At 41.8% G+C, this 23,468-nt stretch overlaps 2 protein-coding genes across 2 annotated transcripts in view; both read left to right on the forward strand.

The window, feature by feature from the left end:
- rad50 (RAD50 homolog, double strand break repair protein) overlaps positions 1–17,397 on the forward strand; it is a 36,928-nt gene extending 19,531 nt beyond the window's left edge. The window contains exons 25-28 of the mRNA XM_079738945.1: positions 13,206–13,291; positions 13,976–14,118; positions 14,870–15,003; positions 16,790–17,397. Coding sequence (XP_079595071.1) covers positions 13,206–13,291; positions 13,976–14,118; positions 14,870–15,003; positions 16,790–16,976 — 550 coding nt within the window. The 3' untranslated portion in view covers positions 16,977–17,397. The remainder of the gene's footprint in view (positions 1–13,205; positions 13,292–13,975; positions 14,119–14,869; positions 15,004–16,789) is intronic.
- A 322-nt stretch (positions 17,398–17,719) lies between these two features.
- LOC307076726 (uncharacterized protein) lies at positions 17,720–19,366 on the forward strand. The gene is made up of 4 exons (XM_079737816.1): positions 17,720–17,920; positions 18,197–18,238; positions 18,568–18,675; positions 18,972–19,366. The coding sequence occupies exons 1-4, from the start codon at positions 17,777–17,779 to the stop codon at positions 19,083–19,085; spliced, it is 408 nt and encodes a 135-aa protein (XP_079593942.1). The 5' UTR covers positions 17,720–17,776; the 3' UTR covers positions 19,086–19,366.
- The last annotated feature ends 4,102 nt before the right edge of the window (positions 19,367–23,468 follow it).

Raw genomic sequence — 23,468 nt, forward strand, 5'->3', positions numbered from 1 at the left:
TTCACGTTTATTAATGTTATGGCATTTCAGTCAAATGATTTTGCCATAGGTAACATAACTATCTTTCTAACTTGGCTTTAGATGAGTCTGAACAGCTGAAGATAATGTTATGTGGGGAATTAAATCATGGCTAAGCGCAGAGATGTTATCCGTGGTCGAAACAATCACAACTAAAAACAACTTTTGAGTGAGTTGAGCGTTGATCTAACCCTGTAACGGTGCCATACATATTAACCTTTTCTCCGATGAATTACCTTGTACTTGTGGTGGTGGCTGACGGGGGGGATGTGTTTATACATCTTTAGTTAGAAAGTTAGAAAGATATTAGATGTTCAACAGATATCCACGCTATGAATTACAGCGATGTGCAGTACTGTGTGTCTAGCGGTGTATATCTGCCCAGCAGACAGCCAGACCGCAGCACCGCTCTATAGAGCCATTGTTTGGGGGCTGGGACTGGGGTGGGTCTGGGTCTGGGTCTGGAAGGGTCTGGGTCTGTGTCTGGTCAACCTGAGATAGCTCATGGCCAAAATGTTGTTATTTAGCAGGCATGCAAACCTTTCTCCATCTGCCGGAAGGGGTCAGAGAGCCAGACTAGTGTTTCAGTGAGGGCACTTATAGATTGCATGCTTTGGTCAGAATCAGGAATAAGTGACTGTTGTACCTGCATCCCAGACAGAGCTCCACACGTCCACACACACCGCACATGCGGTGGCCGTGGTCGCGACGCCACCTACGTTCAGCAGAGAGGAACGTTCACATCAGAGATGGAAATTTCATTTTTTGCCCACCAGCCACTGTGGCAGGTAGATTTAAAAATCTACCAGCCACTCATCTTTTTTACCAGCCACTTTTTATACGCTATATATTTTTTTTATATATGCGTACATTTTAAACAATATAATAGTAACACTAGATAAGAAAAGTGTTTTTCATACCAGCATTTATTCCATCAGAAGTTATTTTACTGTAAGTAGGCGCTACCAAGGAACTGAGTTGAAAATGTTACACTCTTACCGCATATGATAAACAATACACAGGTATCTGCCATGTTAAGTCATGTTTATTTCAAAGGTGTTACGATGACAAGTTTGGGGATAATTCATCTATACAAAGTATTTTCAATAAAAACAAATTGACATATTAACAATAAAACAACATGCATGGCTACACCTTCATAAGTCAATAGGAACATTTGTTTTTTCAGTGCACTGGCCTTTTAATTTCTTCAATTCAACCAGATGTATAATGAAATCTGCCCCTATAATGCAACAGATGTATCCTCTCGGTATAGGAAGACTCATACTCTGCCTATGCTTTCGAAATTAAACATTTGAAAACAGACCATGAAGAAACAAGAACAAGAAACAATGACTTAATAAGTGCAAGACACATTTTCAAAACGTGAAGGTGACTTTTTGAGGACTCGTGGTCCTCCACGGCTTCCAATTTTAGGTTTTGTGTCCCACTCACTAAACTATTGGACCTGTGGCCATCCGAAGCATGTTTACGACAGAGAGCACAGAACATTGTCTGGCTCATCCCGTCAAACACCAGCCAGTCACGGTGTTGCCCACTGTCCGATGTTCGCCATCTCTTATTAAAACAACGCTTCTTTTTGGGGATGACAGCCGTACTATCATCCGCCACCTGTACCTGGCCTACACTCTCCTCAGCTGTTCTCTTTCCTCCGGTGAGGAAATGCAGCATTGCTTTCTCTAGTATTTTTTTTTTATATGTCAATAATTAGCCTAGCATACTATACCGAATGTTGATACCGGCATATTATCTCTATGGTTACCGGTATATTATCCCGGATGTTGACAGTCGCAGTTCAGCGGAGGCATAGAAGAAGAAGGGGGCCGGATGTTGACAGTAATGGTTGTGGAACTGTGCAGCGCCGTATGATGAATGTATTAAATATGCAAATTTGATCGGACCTGACTGGAAAGTATTACCCGACACAGCGGCGGGTGAAGTGGCACAATTCACCCGCCACCATACAAATCCACCCGCAAATGGCGTGTGGCAGGTGTTAATTCCATCCCTGGTTCACATAGCGTTTGAGGAGAACATAGGATTTCACCCCCTTTCTCTCTAAATTGTGGACTTATTTCAGTTACTGTGATAAAATGACATAGATTACTAAGTTAACTACAAGACAAATAACCCCGTAACGTACATGCGCACAGTATCGGGTCGAGCCTGAGTATTGGTATCGGTGTATCCCTAATACATGCATACATACTGTACATAGATACTGTACACGCACACACACACACACTGTTGGTCAATTCTCTTTTTTTTTTCTCAGCAGAGAAGGAATACATTGATATCATCCCACGTTACGGCGTGGGATGATATCAATGTATTCCTTCTCCGCTTCAGCAGGTTTTTCAAATTCGGGGAAACCCGTAGCTGAGCTTAAATTATAACGGACAAGAAAGGAAAAGAGGTCAGATACAATGCCAACATCGGCCATCTGTAGACCACAGGCAGGAAACATGATCAGTTCGGTTGAAGTGTTTTCAGACCCATTTCTAGTTACGAAAAAGCGGGGTTACCACAGACAAAAACCTATCAGCATCCTGATAGGTGATGTGAGATGATATGAGAGCAGCTGACTCACCGTTATAATACCAAAGTCAAAACATGTGACTCAGAGTGAGATTATCAAAAATATGGTTCACTTGTCATACTGAGCTTGTTGTGTTTTCCTTTCCGTGGGGCGTTTCAGTTATAATATTAAAACATTTTGCGCAGAATTCCGTCCTGTGCAGAATATTTAGATTCACAATTAATTTCCCGTGTTCAAGTGTTTTGGGGGTCTACCCCAAGTGGTGTCTACACCACCAAAGTAATGGAAGGATCTGTTTGCAGCACGTACAAATTGAGGGCAAAATTAAAGCATCACTTTTGATAGTTTCCCCTCCCCCCTTTAATAAAAACTACTATGAGATAAGACTTAGAATATCCTTTAATATTAATATCTTTCATTTACACAAGAAGCACAGACAAAAACTGACTGCAGTGCTTGCTTTTTTCTAACTAGTGCAAACAGAGAAAATGAAGCAGAACTCTTGGCTTTTACAGCCATGTACTCACATTTGGAAAGTCTCCAAATTTCAAACCCTGAGCATGCAGCTTTCAGTGAGCTCATTGGTTCTGATTATAAATTGTGCCATCAGAACCTGTTCACAGAGGCGACGGGACTATGGTGTTGCCCATAACACTCATTGGTGGTCTTCTCCTATGATGTACGAGGGAACAGGATGTAGAAAAAACTAAGTAAAGATTAGTCTGCTACCCCCCTAGTTGATCCTTGCCCGTATTTGGAGTTCAGAAGCAAGTCTACCATATGCTGTCTTATCACATGGTCTCTAGAGATTGCTGAGAAGGTTTGGGCTTATCAGATGTACGTAGTAGTTGGCTTAGTAATAGTGATTTGTTTTTATTTGCGTTCATTCCCGAAGCACTGAGTGGAACCTAGCATGTGCTTGGGGAGAATCGGGGTAACATGGATTCCCTGTCAACCCATGTCCTGTAAATTGGGATAAGGGATGGATTCGTTGAGAAAGGTTTTGGGATTTTCCTAAAAGGCTAAATGGACAGATGAATTTTAGTTTTTAAAAGTTGGATATTTAAAAAATTATCAATTATTTTTTTTTTAAATTCCAAACTTATGTGAACATTTTAAATGTAATGGAGTCTCTACGTGAAAAATGGTGGAAGGAGTAGGGTCCAACATATCAAAAATACAAAGCAAAATAAATCAATGAACAAATACGATGCTCAAATTATTTCATAATTAAGAAAAATTAAATAAAAAAGCATTACTTATATTCAATTGATATCCCTGAAAACGAGCAGGAAGAAGTATAAAACTTATTTAATCCTACCCCTTTTCCACAGCTCAATAAACAATATTTATTAAATTAACTTCCTGTGTTCCTTATGTTATAATCTCTTTATATATACAATCTATCTATATACAATTTGCTATACTATATTATATTTATATATCTATACAATCTATACATATATACAATTTGATATACTATATTTTATATTTATATATTTATACAATCCATATATCCATATATCTACTTGTACAATTTGATGTACTATATTTACACTTTATCTATTTATACAATCCTTATATCTATACAGTTTGGTACAGTATGTATACAATTTGATATGGGGTACTATATGTCCAATTTACATATATTATTAATATTATTTTCTAATAAAGAAAACCCTTTTGTTAAAGCTCTCCCTCATCCCTATACCTTTTGAAAATCATTGCTTTGAATTTTTCTTCATGTTTGGACATTGTTTTAGGTGCCTTTTTAAAGTCGTGCAAACTGCTTACGTCTTAAAATGTAACTTTTCCCTCGAATTATAACCCCCCTCTATGTCAAAAAAAGTTTTTGAATATGACCTGGTAGCACTTTAATTCTTGCTTTAAACATTATTTGTGCGACATGATAGTCAACCTGGTCGTTGAACTTTATAATACGGGAATGTAAAAACAGTAGATGGCTGTGGGCATTATATCCTTCTTTATGAATTATTCTTATTGCTCGTTTTTGAAGCATGACCAGTGGTAGCAGTGAGATTTTGTACGTGTTCCCCAGACCTCCACAGTCATTTAAATAAGGTAAGATCTCACTGCTACCATTGCAAATCATATGCAATGATTTGTGATCCAATATATGCTTTGCTTTATACACGACTGAGATGCTTCTTGACAGTTTAGATTTAACATGCTAGATTTAACATGTAATATGTTGTAGTTGAGCCTAATAATAATAAAAAACAAACTATGTAATAGGGCTGCTGCCACTAAAGCTGACAGTGAAGTCAAATAAAGTAGTGTTTAACAAGAGAACAACCTCCTCTAGGTTGTACCACAATCCACTGCAGCGTTTCCCCTAGGACGGAGTAGCGGCAGCGGAGGTGAAATGTTTTTTTTTCGGCTCACAATTTTTTTTGTGTGCTCGCAAAGCGCACCCTGCCGGGAGGTTTCTATGTGTCTGCCGGCACCAGAAGGGCTCTTGAGGCCTAAGTACATACAGTACATTTGTGCACAGCAATGAGCACAGTAATAAGAAATATGGAGAGGCCATACCTCTATGAACAAGTTTTGGGGCTCCAGTCAATAATGGCGACGCAAAAAAATGAATATTGACCTTTTGGCTAAAAAGATATTCCTTAAAAATAAGTTGAGATATATTTTTCAAAACTTAAGGTTGCAGTAAGACCATAAAGAGCCCATGCTTATATGGAAAACGTTTTGGGGCTCTAGAGTCAATAATGGCAACGCTATTGAAATTGTTCCTAAATAAAGAATCCTCAAAAATAAGAAGAGATATATTTTTCAAAACTAAAGGTTGCAGTAGGACCATAAAGAGGCCATGCCTCTATGGAACGAGTTTTGGGGCTCTAGAGTAAATTATGGCGACACTATTGAAATTTTACCATTGTGGTCGTTTTCAGTTTTGCACTTTGCAGACGGTCCCTAAACTCGCGGCTTAAAGCCGACAGCTCATAGAAGCCAATGCAATTCACCGTTCGCTAAAGACGGCTCGTTTGGATGAAAACAATGTTGTAGCTGGTTCTCTAGGTCAGGGGTCCCCAACCTTTTCAGCACCAAGGACTGGTTTGATTCTCCTGCGTTAAAAAAAGCATTTACAGTATACCCACTTCTCCAGGGACCACTGGTCCTGCGTACTACGGTGATGGTCTCGGGGCGCCCTGGCGATTGCTCCCGCGCCCCCTCCCTTCTCCATTTGTTTCGTATATTTTAATTGACTAATTAAGAGCGCCACAAGAGGGCGCCCCCAATGCATTTGCCCCCCCCCCCCCCCCCCCCCCGCGCAGGGGTTGCCAATTTGTTGATATTTTCATATAGTGTTGTGCATGCATTAATTTAAAATAACTAGTTACAGTTATTAATGAACAGTGAAGGTAACAAACTCTTAAAAAAGAACGTGAACTTGAACAAGTGAAAAATGAATAACTATGAACATAAATATATTGAACTAAACTTGAAGTAACATCTATCAAGTGTAAACATGCACAACACAAATTGTCAGTAAGGGAACTTAATACGCGTTTGTGAGGCCACAGAATAGGCTACAATTCATTTTAATCAGTGGGAGCCCTGTAATTGTTTCCCTGCAACAAAAAGGTTCCATCTGGGGGTAGACTGGAAGACAGTGACACCCTTAGCGTGTTTGAAATGTCAAATCAATTGCGCAATTTTGTTTTAGTGGCAGTCATTGCCGAAAACCCGCCCTCGCATAGGTACGTGGTGGGAAATGGAAGCAACGTTTTCAGCGCTTTTACGGATATCTCTGGATACTCCGCTTTGGTTTTGATCCAAAAACCCGCCAGAGAGGTTTGCTCAAACACACTTTTAAGACCACCATCATTAGCTATTTCAATCAATTGATCTTCCTCCTGCACTGACAAGTGATTCGGGACATTGACAAATGGGTTGCGGATCCAGTCATTGGAGGATGTAGGATGCTTGGATTCTAAATGTCGAATAAGCTTTGACGGTTTCATAGCTTCATTCGACAACGTATCGCCACATACCACACATAACGGACTTGGTGCATGTGACTCACCGGTCTCTATAAACCCATATTTTAGGTACGACTCGTCATACTTTCGATTGAAAGACCCTTTCTTTTTCTTTGCGGTTTCTTGCTCATTATCGTCAGCCACTGAAGCCAATATGTGTTGAGGGCGGGACAGACAGACAGTTATGCCTAAGAAAAGAAGTTAAGACCTTGCCAAAAATGCAAACATGTTATATGCAATCTAACAACTGCATATAGACTTATGGCATGTAAAAGAGTGACAGTATTGCGAAGTAAATTGAGTTTATTAAGTATGCATGCATTTTGCATGAATTTTTTTTAACCCTAACCCTAACCCGGTGGTTGGGGACCGCTGCTCTTGGTTACTACATTTAGCTAGAGGTTTCAATTGTGTCGCAACAATGTTTCACTCAGGGCCGGCGCTCGGCATAGGCGACCTAGGCGACCGCCTAGGGCGGCAAATGCGTTGGGGGCGGCGCCCTTAATTAGTCAATTAAAATATACGAAACAAACGGAGAAGGGAGGGGGCGCGGGAGCAATCGCCAGGGCGCCCCGAAACCGTCTAAATGCTTGCCCTTTTTTAACGCAGCCCAGAAAAACGCCCTGTTTTAGAAACAGTGACATGTGAGACTACTCTATTTAGTTTACCCAAAAATCCGTCAGTAGTATTTGCTCATTGTCACATAATTTCTGCTGCTTGATCTCAGGGAGGAAGGATTATGAAATTACTAAACCAATACTGGCCCACAGACTAGTGAGAGACAACTATGCATTTTGAGTGAACTATTCCTTATTCCTGGAATGACACCTATTCTCTCACTTGGCAAGTCAGTAATTTCTTTTGTAAACTGTGTCTTTGAAGAGCTGATTTGCAACACATAGCATGGGCCAGAGTGTGCCACTATTATAAAATTAACATGACTTGATCAGGAGCAGTTTGTAGGTATTACTGGTCCCACAGGCAGCCTGCATGAATGTAAAATATAGATGAGGCAAACATGGTGTTTCAGTATTTTTTTGAACATTTATTTAAATAAAATACTTCAGATCTGAATTTGACAATGCATCCTTGTTCATATTTCACCTTAGATTAAAAAAAACGCACATCATTCTCTTCCACATCAATCATCTGGTTAGATATATATAATATCAATATATATATAAATATCATATGATGATTGAACATCATCATTGAAATTATTCAACAAAACAATATGTAACAAAACAACAATATTTAGTTTACAAAGAAAAAATAAATGCATTCACAACACCTCAACAGTGATATACTCTCTGAACCCAGTACTGGGTTTCTAACCTTGCTCATACTACAGTACTTTCCAGACAGACTTGCTTTCTCCAGGAGGTTTCACACTGCACTGTCTAGAACGCACAGAAGAGGCAGCACGATGGCTCTTCAACCAGGTCCTTGTATACTTTCTAGGATCAAACTTGGAAGTAAGCGGGCCGTTGATATTAATCATCATCAAGTTTGATATTAATCATCAAGTTTGATATGTTTGAGATCAGTAGGACAGCCCTTTTGTCTGAGCTTATATTATTCATAAGGCTAAAGTTCCTCTCACACTCTGCTGTACTGACAGGGAGTGTTTTCATACAGTTCAGGAGTGGTTTTAGGTCCTTGGGCTCACTAGTGGGCTGTTCCAGTAGGTCCCGCATCCCATTTAGTGCTTGGTCTGTGCACAGGTTAAATCGCTTGCACAGTCGCTTAATTTGTTCTTCACCATGGCGGATGCTGGGCTTTGATGGCCATTTACTCTGATCAAGGATGCTGAGGTCCTTGATGGTCTCATCCTCAAAAGACAAGCGTCTCTCCAGATTGTTCACAAGGCTTTGTAAGAACTGGCCTGGATTGATAGACTTCAGCTTTGCCATTGTTTTCAGTGTTGTAGACCGATACTCCCTAGTCTTTTTTGCTTCTAAAGCCTCCCTATATTTCTCACCTGCACTCTCTTTGAACGAGACTGAAGCTCCTGTGACAGGAGACTTAGTTCATGGAGTGTGTCATACATGAGCCCAAGGTCACAAATAAATTCTGGACTTTGAACACGGTCTAGTAAACCTCTGTACATTTGCCTGTCTTTGGTGGAACTCGTCTCATCACAGCAAGCATTTTTAAAGTGCTGCACAAGAGCTCCCAGGGATGTCCAAACAGCACGAACAGTCCGAAAGCTACTGGCCACCCAGCGTACATCCAAGATTCTGCCAATGCAAAGAAGTTGTGTGCCTACTTCAGCTGCTGCATTTATAAGTTCACGCTCATTTTTGTTTGACGTACTATACAGAGAATATAGCTTCTGGATAAAAGTTTTGAAGTGATTGACAGAGTTAACCTCATCAACTGCATCTGACACAGCGAGTTCAAGTCTATGGTTCATACAGTGCCATACAAAAAGCTTTGGGAATCTCGAGGTCAGCCTGGTTGCTACTACTGACTTCTTTCCTAACATGACACTGGCTCCATCAGATACAAATGTTACCCAGTTTTCATGTAGCCACTCTTCTGTAAAGCCAGCATTAGTTAAACAGGTGAGTAACGCCTGTTCTATGCCATCTGCTCTCTGATTTTCCAGTTCAACAAGTTCAATGAATATGAACTCAGGGCTTTCTTCTTGAATTGATGCTTTAATTGAAACTGTCATGACAGCTTTGTGACTTAAAGAAGATGCCTCGTCAATTAGGACAGCCAACTTACTGGATGATGCCATAATGTCACTGCCGATTTTGCTCTGCATCTCACTGGCAATATGTTGTATTATTTGTGTTGCACTGTAAGGTGAATGAAGTATTGTGCCCATTTTTAGACCATTCAGTTCCTGCAGCTTGATGAGGCTCTCATGGTCAGAAAAGGGTCTGGTTTTTTCGGCAATATGGTAGGCTGTTTGAAACACAGCTTCGGTTTCCTTCATGTAGGACTCAGTCATAGCCTCCATTGCATTCTCAATGGCAGCTTTGTCCTGTTGCTCTGCCACGTTCACTGCCTGAGTGTGGGCCTTGGACAAAGCATGTTTCCTCACCTTATTTCTCAAGGTAGACAGACTTGTTGTTCTACTTCCCTGGCCAGACACTTGAATTTCAAAGTTCATCCATTCTCTTGAGAGTGATACACCTTGCTCCTTGTTGATCCCAATGGAGTTCACACTTCTACAGACCAGACATCCTGTGAAGCATAAACAAACAATGCAAAAATACATACAGACAGTACAAAAATGTAGCACTACAGTTACTATTGACACTGCTTTTTGTCCCCCATCGTTGCTGTTGTCATCGTCATCATCTACTATTAGTGTAGTTGTTGCTAGTGTCGTTGCTGTGCAACTGTCTGTCTCTCTCTCTCTCTCTCTCTCTCTCTCTCCCACCCACCTAGAGCCGAAGGATCTGTCCTAGGTTTCTGCCTCTTAAAAGGCAGTTTTTCCTTGCCCCTGTCACCAAATGCTTGCTCATGGTGGTACTGTTGGGTCTCTGTAAATGTTAGGAGTTCAGTCTAGACCTTCTCTATTTGAAAAGTGTCCTGAGATAACTTGAAGTACTTTATCCACAGCTGTATGTGTGCATGGTCCATTTCTTCCACATACATCCAAGGACACACACACACACACACACACACACACACACACACACACACACACACACACACACACACGCACACACACACACACAGACACACAGACAATATTTCTCTGTGTCCACTGTTTCAGAAGTTACCCAAACTAGCAATCTACCTAAACTTACCCATTTTTTTGTTTTTGGATCCCAACCAGGGGTTCTTTAAAATTTAAAAATTTAAAATCGTCTTTTTGTTTGGCAGTCCACAAGTTTGGCCAGTCGTTATTAATATCTACAGAAAAACAACAAAAGTGATTGAATTACAGGTTATAAAATAACTAAAGTGATTGAATTACAGGCTATAAAATAACTAAAGTGATTGAATTACAGGTTATAAAATAACTAAAGTGATTGAATAACAGGCTATAAATGTTACAAGGGAAACAATGACCACAACCCATTCGAAAGTTTAAAGTTGCATAATCCATTTTGTTTTATTTATTATTCCCCCCCCGTTCTAACTTACACATGAAGTAGCTGTAGCTATATCCGTGACTGTCGAGCCCTGATATGTTATCAACATCATTTACAAGGTCCAGCAATAAAAAAAAAAAGGGCCCACGCCCACCTACTGTAGTTGACGTCTTCATACGAAGTTGTACCGGCATCTTTGGCTGTGGGCGGAGAGGCAGCATCTCCTTCACTGATAGCATCCTCTCCGACGGGGGTGGGGGGCAGAGCGGGTGTCGACATTAACTGCACCGGTGTAGCATCGCTAAGATTAGCTGAGCTGCTGGCTGATATTGATTCGCGAGGACGTTTGAAATTGTCAAATGAATTTTTTGTTTGGATCGCTCGCTTCATCTTACCGGATTATTATAGCAAATCATTTAAAGTAAACTTGTAAAAATAAATTTGTCTTTCGCAATATTTACCTCGGCATGACCCGCCCTTCTCTCCCTCCGATTGGCTCATTCGTCGTCAGGCCTACAGTTAACCAATCTAATCAGTAAAGGCAGCGAGTATTAGCCAATAAAAGGCAGAGTAGCGTGGGTCATGGCTTCACCAGCCTAAGGGAAAAGTGGGCGATTTGGCTTGCAGATACTACTGAATGGTGCGCATCTGGGGGGATTCCTCTCCTCTCCTCTTCTCTTGTTAAAAAAAAAAGTTTAGCAGCGGCGGTCATATTTCCCTAGGTACATATAAGTGCATGTAGTTGCCCATGACATTCATGGAACTGTAATTTCAACATATCTGTCTCCACACATGCCAATAAGCAAACATGGATGTGCTTTATAAATGCAAACATGCCGTTGTGAATGTCAACTTACTGTAATCATTGTAAAAACATAAAATGGACTACCCCTGTTTCTTGAAACTAAATCACGACTGAATGTGTGATCTGTCATTCAGGTGAAGAAGTCTTGAGCGTACTCATGCCACTATACATAGAAGGCCATCTTGTTTTTTATTTATATTTCATTCCTAGTGCTTTTCTCAAGGCACACCTCAGTGCAACAGTACAGGTAGTATATCAACAGTTTCATCAGCTTGAAGAGGAAATGCCTAAAAACCTAAGGAAGTGAAACGCGGAAATGACAGTGTTAGCCATGAGTAATATCTAGACCATCTATGTATGTCACCAAAACCAAAGTTAGCAGGCGACATGAAGATGAAGGCAACAATGTTGTCAGTGATTGGTATTTGTTTTGATTGCACATGAATCATGTAGTTTAATATTTGTGCAACTAGAAATATATTATATGTTTGCATGAAGTTAAGTCATTCTTATGTCATGATGGTTTGTATTTATTTAGGTGCAATATACATTTCTGAAATATTCTTCATACTTGGATTTTGAATCATAATGTGTATATTTGATTATAGGGTTTATACATCATGACGCCAAATGTTGGAGCAAAGCGGGCTTGGATGTTAGTTATATTGTATGAATACATGGTAGCACTGAGGGTTTATCCCTCATTCTTTAGAACAGGGTTTCGGCTTAGAAAAGTCTTAAAAAGTCTTAAATACGATTTTGTGACAGGTCTTAAAAATGTATTGGATTATGGAACCAAAAACCACTAATACAAACTGTGCAGCCCGGTTAGAATTGATCTGAGCCCCCCCCCAGCTAATGAGTCGTGGGGACTAGTGGCGTCTCCTCTTGTCAAATACCAGCTACTTGTTTCTGCTGATTTTCATTGAACCTACTATGGGTAAATCTGGCTCGAGAACAGCCAGATTCTGGCTGATCGTCAACCAGATTCTGGCTGACCCGTGTGCACGAAAACACCAACACCCTATATTGTCCAGTATTCACATCGGGAGTTCAGTCACAGCGCAACCCACACTGCACTAACAACGACTCCTGCCACTCCGGTTCCCGATGGCGTGCATGTGGCGGGCACGAGCATACTTACCCAGATGGACCAGATGAAGTGGAGCTCACGTCAGAATATTTGTCTAAATCCCACAAACCTGATTTTATTTTATGTGTTGTATCTCGTTATGGTTGTAAATAGGTATGTGTTGAGTTCTACATTAAAGTCACCTAAAACATGTGATTATATCATTATGTCTTCTGAATTAAAACAAAACTAAAAGAACAGTCATGAACTGGATTAGATCATACGAAAAGGGATCAGGCCCACCTGTGATAATTATTTTAGAGTTCTGAGAATTAAATCTGAATTCTGAGTTTAAAATCTGAATTATGGGAACCGAGTAAGGAACCTTTAAGGAACCGAGGTCAGTGAGAGTCCCTAGAGAACCCTACTGTGCAACACACAGGATGGGAACCACAAGCTGACCTATGGAAGACACGGAAGAGCATTAGGGCAGCATCTGCATGTATTTGGAGTTCTGAGTTTAAAGTCAGAATTCTGAGATTAAAGTCAGAATTCGGACTGAATTCGATGTTATGAGGATAGGACAGCGCTAATGTTGATAAGCCCTATCCTTTCAGTACAAGTCTGTATTGCTAAGTCCTGTTTTTGATCCTATTTTTGTGACCGTTTTGGTTTTCAGAACTATCATGAAGTTTCACAGTATGAAAATGGACGAGATCAACAAGATCATCCGAGACCTGTGGCGTAGCACGTACAGGGGTCAAGGTGAGGGCCTCATGCTACACCAACGGCCCTTCCCCCTGTACCTCTCTCTGCCTTCCATCCACCACCTCTTTCTCTGTCTCGTTACATTCCTCCATGTTTCTATCTATTCTATGTATACCCTCGCCTGGTGGTCAAATAGTTCACATTTATTGAAAGGACAACACTGCCTTCAATCCTCTTATTTTTCTCTACCTTCTTTCTCTTAACTCCTCTCCCTCTCTCATCCTCCTACCCTTCCTCTCCCCTATCTATACCTCCCTTCCCCATACTTCTCCCATTCTTCCAAATCTTTCCTCATCTTTCACTGCGGTTTTCTCTGTCTGTCTTTCTCTCCCTGCCTGTCTCTCTCTCTCTCTCTCTCTATCTATGTCTCTCGCCCTGTCCCTTTTTCTCTCTCCCTGTCTCTCTGTCTCCGTCTCTCTCTCCCCGTCGCTCTCCCTGTCTCTGTCTCTCTGTCTTTCTCTCCCAGTCTCTGTCTCTCTCCCTGTCTCTCTGTTTGTATTTCTCTCCCAGTCTCTGTCTCTCTCCCTGTCTCTGTCTCTCTGTCTTTCTCTCCCAGTCTCTGTCTCTCTCCCTGTCTCTCTGTCTCTCTCCCTCTCTGTCGCTGCGTCTGTCTTTTAGTGTGTATCTCTCTGTGTAGACATAGAGTACGTGGAGGTCAGGTCTGAGTGTCTCTCTGTGTAGACATAGAGTACGTGGAGATCAGGTCTGACGTGGACGAGAACTCGTCGGCGGGGGTGAAGAGAAGAACCTACAACTACCGGGTGGTGATGATGAAGGGAGAAACGGCCCTGGACATGAGGGGCCGCTGCAGCGCTGGACAGAAGGTCGGTGTCTCTCGCTCTCTCTCGCTCTCTCTCTCGCTCTCTCTCGCTCATATATGCTTGGCAAAGATATTTTTGTGTTGCCAAAGCCCACAAAAACAACAATATCAAAACAAAAATCAACGTTCAAGAAAGAAAAGCAAAGTAAATTCAATAACAACAAAACAAATGATCGTCCTTAATGTGTACATGCATTTTATTGTTGATAATCTTTATATTATCCGTCTCTCGTCTCTCTCGATGACTTATTTGATGTGTCTGCTCTTTCATCATCAATTTAGTTCTTTCAATTAAAAAAAGAATAATTGCCAGAAAAATAAACCTTTACCCACGGCCACAAGAATCACAATGGAATTCAGTCAGCTAATAAATAACAGACTATTTTGTATGAAAAAGATTAAATCATAAACAATTCCAGTCCACTGTATGAAGGTGATTTAGTTTAGTCTTCAAAAGGCCCAAAGGCATCAACATGTCAAAGATAAAAATGTGTTGCAGTTCACTCTGAGACTGTTTGGCATAAACTTTAAAAGCAGTTTCCCAAGTTCAGTTGAGGCTCTCGGTTCCGGCGCCTCTTCTTCGCTGGAGCGAGTGTTTAAAACGCCAGGTGTCCATTGCCGAAGGGTGCTGATGTCGGCCTGGAGCGAGTGTTTAAAATACAAGGTTTCACGTACAGAAGGGTGCTGATGTAGGCCTGGATCTGGTTTAAAATCAATAATCCACATGTTGATTGTGTGTGTGTGTGTGTCTCTAGGTGCTGGCGTCCCTGATCATCCGCCTGGCCCTGGCCGAGACGTTCTGTCTGAACTGTGGCATCCTGGCGCTGGATGAACCCACCACCAACCTGGACCGAGAGAACATCGAGTCCCTGGCCCACGCCCTCGTCGAGTGAGTGTGCCAACACACGCACACACATATTGACACATGTCCACCGCTATAAGTCCCGTCCCCCCCAGAGGCAGAACAAAGCCAGTGAGCAGCCCTGGTTTGGTTCCTGATTGCTTATCTCCTATGAAAATATCCTTAAGCGGGATAAAGCCCAAAAACATTCATCATCTTTTTGGGGTTTATTTTGGGTCTGACAAAGTGTTGGTCATTTCAGTATTATGTTGGACTGATATGTATGAGGTTGTTAAACGTGGAAGACTCTGTAAATACAAGAAGTGGGCTAAGTCTGGCTCAAAGCCCTTCTCCAGTGTGGTGGTTTGCTATTGGCTGCACAGCCTAGCGAGTGGGATGTGGGCTTTGACGTTGTTAATCACAATGTCACTCAAGTCGCATTTTCTGAGTCATTATTAGTCAGCGTAAGTTCCCCTACTCAAACTGGGTTTCATAATGTGACGATTATGATTAGAAAATCGTCAAACCACAACCTACGACAGGGCTGTATTCACTACACCATAACCCAATCTATTAATGTCATCCAGGACAAGGGAGTTTTCAAGTTGGATGGGAGGATGCCACAGTTTGCCAGCTCCCATACATGGGAGCTGGCAAACTCCCACAGATGTGGGAGTTTGGCAGAAAGAGATTATTCTTATGCCGGGCACAACTTGCATTTCATTGATCATTAAGATGCAGAAGAATCACCGAAGATACCAAAAAAAAATATTTAGACATCTATAAAGATGTCTAAAAATGCATAATGATAACATTGACATTCATCAACAATAACATGATGATGATGATGGTCAATAAAAATAGTCAATGAATAATGGAAATGAGGTTTAAAGATTCTTATAGTGCTGAGAATAGTTTGCTAAGCATTCACACAAGAATATTGACTTCCTCTGACTTCAGAAAATACTAAAGTTAAATCATAAAACAAATAAAGTGGAAATAAATTAAATTCTATCAAATATGCAACATTTTTAAATATCTTGTCAGCTTAGTAACTTTGTGAACGAATAACCAATTCATCCTCTATTAGAAATCTCTGTAGATTGATAATTGGGATTGATTGTGTAAATTCAACTATATTAACAATGTATCATTTATTCAAATGTAATCAGTAATAATCTGTGTATCCAGAAGAGCTTTCAGTGACACGAGCCGTATCGGACCCCGAACGTAGCTGATACAAGTCCAATACACGTGTGACGTAGTTGTTCGCGTTTCAAGCCCAAATGAAAGAACACATTGGCCTTGATCCGCACAGCTCAATGAAGCCACTGCGCAGAAAGCTGTACACGCCCGTTCAGCGGGCCGCCGACCCACCTGTAGACAGGCACTCCTCTGAAGAGGGGAGCTACGCATCGCCCCCCTGCACAGGAACGCCTTGGCCTTTCGCTGATTGGTCGAGCAAGGACCCGACGTCTGTGTGCTTGTGTACACGTCGGTGTACACGTCGGTGTACACGTTGGTGTACACGTTGGTGTGCACGTTGGTGTGCGCGACCACACCGAGCTGAATCAGGAGGTAGAGCGTGTAGACCGCAAACGGTAGGTTGCTCGTTCGTTCCCCGGCTCCCCCTGGCTACCGCGTTGCGGTGTCCCCCCTGACGCCTCACCCTGACTTGCCCCTGACGAGCTGGCTGTCGCCCTGCGGGGGGGGGGGGGGGGGGGGGGGGGTCAGTGTGTGAATGGGTGAATGAATGGGGTGAGTCGCTTTGGAGAAAAGCGTCAGCAAAATCCTCAAATGCTCAGTGAATCGCATGTCCCCTCTGGTCACCCAGGATCATCAAGAGCCGCTCCCGCCAGCGCAACTTCCAGCTGCTGATCATCACCCACGATGAGGACTTTGTGGAGCTGCTGGGACGCTCCAGCTACGTGGAGCACTTCTACCGCATCCGCAAGAACCAGGAGCAGAACTCTGAGATCATTAAGTGCAGCATTACCTCCCTCTCCTCCCACCTCCACTGAACCATGCGTGGAGGCTGTTTTTTGTGATGGTTAATACAAGTCTGAAATGATATCAACTGGATGGGTTTGTAAAGAAGACGCGGTCCGTAGAGCTGCTCTCAAGGCCTGGAATGTTTCAATTGTTCTTATTTTCATGCATCTGATGGTTAAAACCGGTTCTAAAAGAGGTTGTTGCTGTCATTAAGAGACCATACTGAGCCCTTCGTTAAAGGGTTCATTTTCTGGGACTCGCACGTTCTAATGTTAACAGTAATAATATATATATATATATATATATATATCTTGTCAGAGTGTCACTGTCAAAATCGATATTTTCTGCGGAGCTGCTTTTCGACTGAGACTTCATACTTGTCAGTCAACCAGAAGGCTTTGATGTGTAATGGGGGTTTTGTAACTCTCAGTTGACATGTCCCATGCTGTTCCCACTGTGGTAAAATCAATAAACTACTTTACAAAGCATTCCATCCGCTATCTCTTTTCTCATTCTGAGTATTAAGGATGCTGTGAGCGGGTTTCTATTGGTTAGATAAATAAGGCTCTGATGCTTATCTAAGGGGTTTTAATCTGCTGTTCAAAGAACTTGACTCTTACGAAGCTAATCAAACCTCATCTCTATATATATTTTTTTCACAAGAAAGCCCAACATGAGTAAAGCGTGGGCCCTGTTGTACATAAAGCCTGGGTCGCAGGTCTGCAGGTCATAACCACAGCCTCCCAGCACACATCTGATCATCCACAGAGCCACACTTCGGCACCTTTCACCATCCACAAGGCGTCTGCTGCTTGAAGAGTTCACTACAATGAAGGTGCATCTGGTCGCCCCGACTCTGGTCCTGCTGCAGCTGGTGTGTCTACTGTCCGCCATGCGGCTGCCCTGCAACGTCACCGGCGCGCTGAACGAGATGTATAATTTGGCCGTAAAATCCAATGCCACAGTCCCTGAGGTAAGAGCGGGTCATTTCAATCATTTGCCCCGTGCTGTTTATCTTTGAGCTCATTGACGCTTCCACCCGGAGGGACTTGACGATTCATTAGATGCAATGAATGAACTGGCCCAGTGACGCTGCGGTTCGGGCTGAACGCTGGGGTTTTGAACCCAGGACCACTCGGTTAGCCTCCGACCTAGGCTCATTATTCTTCCACTGTGTTCACTCTCTTTGTTTTTGGGTTAGATGTACGTTCAGGCGTTCATGGTCTTTCTTTGGTGTTTCCTGTTTTAGCGCCTGCGGAACGCCTCAGTGCCGACGATAGAAAGGTGTGATGTGAGTACAACAGAACTTCAAAGAAATGTCTTCTTTTATGTCCCTTCTATAAAGACCGACAGAGAAAACAGAGAATAAATAACAATGTGTGATGTTTACACACTAGGGACTGGTCCTCGATTAGTGTTTTAATTACTTTTGTGCTACTATAGATATTGTTACAGCAAGATTTATATGGTCATTATGTTGGCCATTAGTGATCAATGCAATGTACAGTAGTAGTAAAGAATTAGAGAGCTACAGCCAAACACCCAACAACCCAACACCCAATTATAACAAAAGTCCATGAATGTGGCCATGACTTACCAAAGCCTGTTTTTTATTCACAGGAAAAAGCATTCTGCGTAGTACAAGACGTCTTGCTCAAGTTTGCAGGAAATAATGAAGTCCAGCAACTCTGCCGTAGCCTGGTCCAATACAATAATCACACCCACAAGGTAAGAACACAATGCATACTATCGTCGTTGTCCATTGCCTCTTCTACTGTGCCACCATTTCACATAGTCAGTTACTTTTTTCTTTGCCAAGAATGGTTGAGAAAAAGTAATATAAAATGATATGTTATCTCAATATACAATATCAGTTGGAACTATTTTTATATTCAGTCATGAAATTACATTTAAAATAATGAAATGGAGTTGGAATTATTACACTCTTAATTTTAGCATAATATTCAGGTAACAGTTATCATTAGTTGTTGATGAACATGAATATTTACTCAATGTTTTTTCAGAACTGCACCAATGCTGAGCTGCAGATGACAGACGACACTGTCACCTATGAACTCCAGGACCTCTTTCTCGATTTTATTCACTGTATCAGTGTGGAAATTATTAGTCAACGGTAATTAGATGTTTCAGAAATGCCATGTAGACATATATCGATATGGATGTTTAATGTGAGTCTTTCTAGAATGTTCAGGGTCGTTTACACTGGGATGTGTGTTCCGGTCATGTGGATGCAATCTTGTTAACTGCTTCCAAGAGTTGGCGGGGTTAACTGGTTTTCAAAGAGTTACTTTACTGCCACACAGCAATGTTCTGCTGCCAAAATCCGACAATTGTAGCAAACAAGTATAGTTAAAATAGTTGTTTCATTGTATCAGTATTATCTATATATTTATATTGTTTCCCATATATTTAAGTATTTTATTCAAATGTTTTATTAATGAAAAACTGTTTTTTTAATATATGTACTCAAACAATTCTTTTTTTGATATTTAATCACACAAAAATAAAGATTAAGAAAACAAAGATGTGTTTGACAAATACTTGTTCCATTAAGCTATGCTATATGGGTCTCTCCAGAGCAGAAAGTTACCATTTCATAACATTTATTTAGCTGATTGCACTTCATCAAATAGGCATACTGCTTCAAATTATACTTTTTCAGAAACGAGAGATAGAGAAGGGCGTTTTTTTCATGGGTCAGATGCAAACTGCTTTCTGCGACTGAAAATGTATATATATGAAGATGTATATATGTCGAAATGTATAGGGTTTCTGCTGTGCTGATGTGTGAATCCTTCTTGGTATTGTGCACTTGCTCCTTAAAATATTCTATGTGATGCTGACTTTTCTTTTCCCTTTTTGACGCACCAAATGTTCCTCAAATATTGAGTTGTTAGGGGTTAACTTTCAGTGTAAGCTTTTTCTAGAGATGGCTAATGGATTACTAATCGAAGGAGAAAGACTATTTTACTACATATTACACCAGTTTGTCTGGTTTATTGATTTATTTAATGGGAAATTATCCTTGTTCCTTTATTCATATTAACATGCTTCCTTTGAGTTCAAAATCCTAGTCCGGCTTCCAACCTATAGCTGTGTATCTTCATGACTATTCATGAGAAAATATTTAAATGATTTATGTTTTAGTATTCTATCATTTATTCAAGGTAGACCCAGTGAGGTTGAATGATTATGGTTATGATTGTAATGGGAGTAGAATCCCTGCAGAAACCATAATGAAAGTGTATTGTTTTAGTAATTGAACAATGTTCTCTATGTATAAATCCACAAATTCGACCACATTATTCAACTCTCAGCCATCATTTATTTTACAGATCGCAAAACCTTTTTTAATTTTAATAAATTAGGGTCAATGGTCTTGCGCTTGATAATACATAAAATGAAACATTTTTATTGCAGGTCTTTGGAGGACTTCTGCTTAATATTCCTCACTTACTAACCTATCATTGTCTTCCCAAAAGCTGATGCTCGCGATATGCTAACGAGCCTGAACGCCCCCAGGCAGTAGAACCTTTTATCCCCTGCTCCCACCTTAGCCACTCCGCCGCCTTTTTGTTTGAAATTGCCTAATATATAAACCCAATAATGTACCTCACTGAGGCCCCATAAGCAGTTTGTAGCCAAGCTTTTCATTGGTTTAGATGTGCCGATCAATTGATGTCATAGTCGGTAGATGAAGTATTTTGCTGAAAGCTCTTCCCTTGATCCCTGCTGCAGAGAAGAGGATGCCTGGTGACTGTGTTCCTGGTCTATGTGCCCCGGGGCAGTCCTCGGGCACTTGGCCCGTGGGGGGGGTGGGTGGGTGAGTGGGTGTGTGTGTGTGTGTGTGTGTGGGTGGTAGGGGGTGTTCCACTTGGAGACTTTCTCGAGGAGCCTATCCCGTGCCCTGGCTCATCAAAGTGTGTGTGTGTGTGTGTGTGTGTGTGTGTGTGTGTGTGTGTGTGTGTGTGTGTTTGTGTGTGTGTGTGTGTGTGTGTGTGTGTGTGTGTGCCTGAGCCATGCTAGAAGAAGAGAGCACAAGCCCATAATCATAACGGTTAACTGTTGAAACGTTCTAATCATAAGTGCGATGACATCATATATGGAATGTGATGTCATCACGTTGACCCCGTTCTGTGCATGGTGGTGTACCTCAACAAAGCAACACTTCAGCAGCGTTGAGTTTTTTTTAAACAGATCTATTCCTGCCCACGCCTTACTCATGTTCGTTCCCCCCCCTTCTCTGTTGTCACAGAAACTTAGTGTCAACCCTCGCCGGTTCAGCTTGAGTTTTCCTTGGTGTAAAAAAAAAGTGCAAAACCTGGCTTACGTCAAAAAGAAGTAGTCACTGAATACCAGTTTATTTAATACATTTTATCTTTTTCAAATCAAATACCTGTTTTAAACCTTTCTTCTTTTCACACTCCTCACTAAAGCCTCTTCCTCTTGCCTCTTACCTTTGTCCATTTCTCCCTAAACATATTTCACTTCATTTATCATCCGTCCTGTTTCTGTGCCTCTTTCTCTTAACATTGTTTACGTTCTCTCTCTTTGTTTCCTCCTTCGACTCTATCTTTTTGTTCTGTACTTCCTCCCACCAGGCTCCATCGTCTGCTTACACCGCAACTGCATTTTCCTAGAGAGGATTATTATGTTCAGCAGACTGCAGGACGACAATGAACTTTAATCCAGGTCTGTGTGAAAGCCTGCTCCTGCCCGACTAAGTGCTTAGTAGTAGGGAGGAAATCACGCCACTGCCAGTTATTTCTGGCTGGGTTCGCCGTATATCTCTGAGCACTCTGATAATGGAGAGCGCTGAATAATGAATGCCGTGTATAATACTTTTCTTTAGGCCCGCACCACCGCCACTGAAGCAAATGTCCATAACCCATCCCTGATATAAAGTAATGAGGATAGCTTTACTATTTTGGGTTTTAAGGTTCCTTACTCAAGGAATAGAAGACCCTTTCCACAGAGGTGTCATCCTAAGACAAAGCCCGGTGTCCTCATGACTACGACTGATATAGAGCATGGGCAGTAGACTCATCTTCGCTAGTTTAGTCTACTAGCCGTGCCCTGGTGCATCAAAGAAGCAGACCCATGATGAGTGTTATGAGGAAACTTCTGTTTGTCCCAAGATGGCCCTCTTAGAGAGAAAAGGGTATATTGGAAGGGAATAGGTCAAAAAGACAAGGGGTAGGTATACAGTATGCTTATCACCCAATGTCATCATTTAACAGATGAAGCCTTGTAGAAAATGTACATGAAAAGGCGAATTCACAAAACACTTTTGTTAGTTTCCCCTTAGCCAACTGTCCTGTTGGATCTTCCACATATATTCAGGCTATCATATTATTTTTTCGGTTCTAATAAACCAATTCCCAGAGGTTGTAGCATACACAGCTGATGTATGAAATGGGTCAACCGGGAAGGTAAGATGATTCCCGCAACCTGAAATTGTCCGTCAGGTGACTCATCTGCTGCCATGAAGAGAAGACTTGTTGGGACAGGCCTTATTGGGACCGGTCTTATGGAGTCAGGTCTTATTGGGACCGGTCTTATTGGCTCAGGTTTTATGGGGAAAGGTCTTACTGGGACAGGTCTTATTGGGACATGTCTTAATGGGACAGGTCTTATGGGGACAGGCCTTACTGGGACAGGTCTTATGGGGATAGGGTCTTATTGGGATAGGTCTTACTGGGATAGGTCTTATTGGGACAGTTCTTATTGGGAAGGGTCTTACTGGGACAGGTCAGGACCAACAACACGTGCTGTGGCGCCTTCACAAATGGCCGTCCTGTCTTCCCTTACTCTACTGTGTGTCTGTGTAGTCTGCGTGCCTCCCGTGCTAAATGCTAAGCTATAGGCTTGACTTCACTGTGGAGAAGTAAGTGTCCTGAGTTGGCTTGGCGTGTGATGATAATAGAAGGCGATAGAACGGATCGCACTGAGGTAGCTGTCTTCCTGCACCCTGGTCGCATTCTCATTTGTTGCTGCTGGCATTTGATTAATTATTAAATGTGGGCTGTCTTGGCTTTACCATTGGCCCGATTAAGCCCCACCCCCACTCCCACCCCCTTCCCTCACACACGCACACACACACACACACACACACACACACACACACACACACACACACACACACACACACACACACACACACACACACACACACACACACACACACACACACACACACACACACACACGCGTGTGTTCTCCTCAGCAATGAGACACAACTTCCATCCTCATTCTGTCAAGAAAGGTTCTCTGCGTGAATACATCTCAAGCAGACCCACGTAAGACGTTGCCATTCCCCCTCTCGACCAGCATAGGGGATTCAAGATCTATTCTTATTCTCATTGTTCGGTTAAATGTATTATTTGTTAGCGGCATGGTTACATAGTAGGCCTACGTGTTAAATACATTGATGGAATTAGATGGTCTAATGGTGTTTCTAATGGCCGGTTGGGCCGCTGGCCTCACCTATTGCATGAGAA

The sequence above is a fragment of the Pollachius pollachius genome, assembly GCF_949987615.1.
Source record: "Pollachius pollachius genome assembly, chromosome: 6".
In the NCBI taxonomy this organism is placed as follows: Eukaryota; Metazoa; Chordata; class Actinopteri; order Gadiformes; family Gadidae; genus Pollachius; species Pollachius pollachius.